This window comes from Cyprinodon variegatus, unplaced genomic scaffold (genome assembly GCF_000732505.1).
Source record: "Cyprinodon variegatus isolate N-32 unplaced genomic scaffold, C_variegatus-1.0 Scaffold1944, whole genome shotgun sequence".
NCBI classification, from domain to species: Eukaryota; Metazoa; Chordata; class Actinopteri; order Cyprinodontiformes; family Cyprinodontidae; genus Cyprinodon; species Cyprinodon variegatus.
In genome coordinates, this window is record NW_015152397.1 from 16,863 (window position 1) to 18,371 (window position 1,509).

At 49.2% G+C, this 1,509-nt stretch overlaps 1 protein-coding gene across 1 annotated transcript in view; it reads left to right on the top strand.

Moving 5' to 3' along the window:
* Nucleotides 1-1,509, top strand: part of pde5a (phosphodiesterase 5A) — a 31,600-nt gene that overhangs the window by 15,964 nt on the left and 14,127 nt on the right. Inside the window, exons 6-8 of the mRNA XM_015405014.1 lie at nt 342-450; nt 523-607; nt 902-1,077. Coding sequence (XP_015260500.1) covers nt 342-450; nt 523-607; nt 902-1,077 — 370 coding nt within the window. The remainder of the gene's footprint in view (nt 1-341; nt 451-522; nt 608-901; nt 1,078-1,509) is intronic.

The window sequence follows — 1,509 nt, forward strand, 5'->3', positions numbered from 1 at the left end:
AATCTCAGGGTTAATCTCAGGGTAAATCTCAGGGTTAATGTCAGGATTAATCTTGTGGTTAATCTCAGCTGCGTTTGCGGCGTGTCAGATGCGCATACGCTCCTGACGCGCTGCTTCAGCTGTTCAAAACGCGCTGCGGCACATTTTGCTGCGTCTTGACGCGCGTCAACCATTGACTTTGCATGTAAACTTGCTGCTCCTGCTGCCTCTGCTGCTTTAGGCGTGAACTCAGCATTCGCTTTATCAAAACTCTGGCTGCAGTATTTTAGATCAGCTGAACATTTCTGAAGCTGTCCCTATCAGGTCTATAACTCTCAGTCTGTTTGTGGTTTCCTCCCCAGAGACTGTGATGTCAGTCAGATAAACTACATGTACGCTCAGTACGTCAAAAACACCATGCAGACTCTCAACATCGCTGACGTCACCAAGGACCAGCGCTTCCCATGGACGGTCGGTACTCCTCTCTTCCTCATGTTTCCTCTTCCTCCTCCCTGAGTAATCATCCCTGCTGATGTCTGACAGTGTGAAAGCTCCGATCAGCCCGGCGGCCGGATCAGAAGCCTGCTCTGCACTCCTATCAGGAATGGCAAAAAAGACAAAGTCATAGGTAGGAGCCCTGTCGCTGTTTCACACTTTAAAAGCTGCTGTTCTGGGAAGTTCTTAGAGGTTTGTAGAGAGGAAGCTCCACTAATCTGGGCTTGGTTGAAGAAAGTCGTTCCAGCTTCACCTCTTGGTTTGTAACCAGGCATGCAGGGACAGCAAACATGGAAGGACATGCTCTGCTCTTAGACCAGAACTGGCATGTGTCCATGGTGAATCAAAGCAGCGGCAGTATCATGCTGTGGGGAACACCTGCTCCCAAAATAACCAGTTCAGGTTTTGTGTGTGTTTTGTCTTGTAGGTGTGTGTCAGCTGGTGAACAAAACAGATGAAACTTCCAGCAGCATTAAGGCGTTCAACAGAAACGACGAGCAGTTCTTGGAGGCCTTCGCCATCTTCTGTGGTCTCGGCATTCAGAACACGCAGATGTATGAGACGGTGGAGAGGGCCATGGCCAAGCAGGACGTCACCCTGGAGGTCAGGCTTGAGGACAAAATGGAGAAAAGGCTCAGGTTACAGAGGATGGGTCACTGGTTCAGTTCACTTCCTGGTTACTTCCTGTTCCCCTCTACTTCACTTCCAGTTCACCTCTACTTCACTTCCTGTTCACCTCTACTTCACTTCCAGTTCCCCTCTACTTCACTTCCAGTTCACCTCTACTTCACTTCCTGTTCACCTGTACTTCACTTCCTGTCCCCATCTACTTCACTTCCTGTTCACCTCTACTTCACTTCCTGTCCCCCTCTACTTCACTTCCTGTTCACCTCTACTTCACTTCCTGTTCCCCTCTACTTCACTTCCAGTTCCCCTCTACTTCACTTCCAGTTCACCTCTACTTCACTTCCTGTTCACCTCTACTTCACTTCCAGTTCACCTCTACTTCACTTCCTGTCCCCCTCTACTTCACTT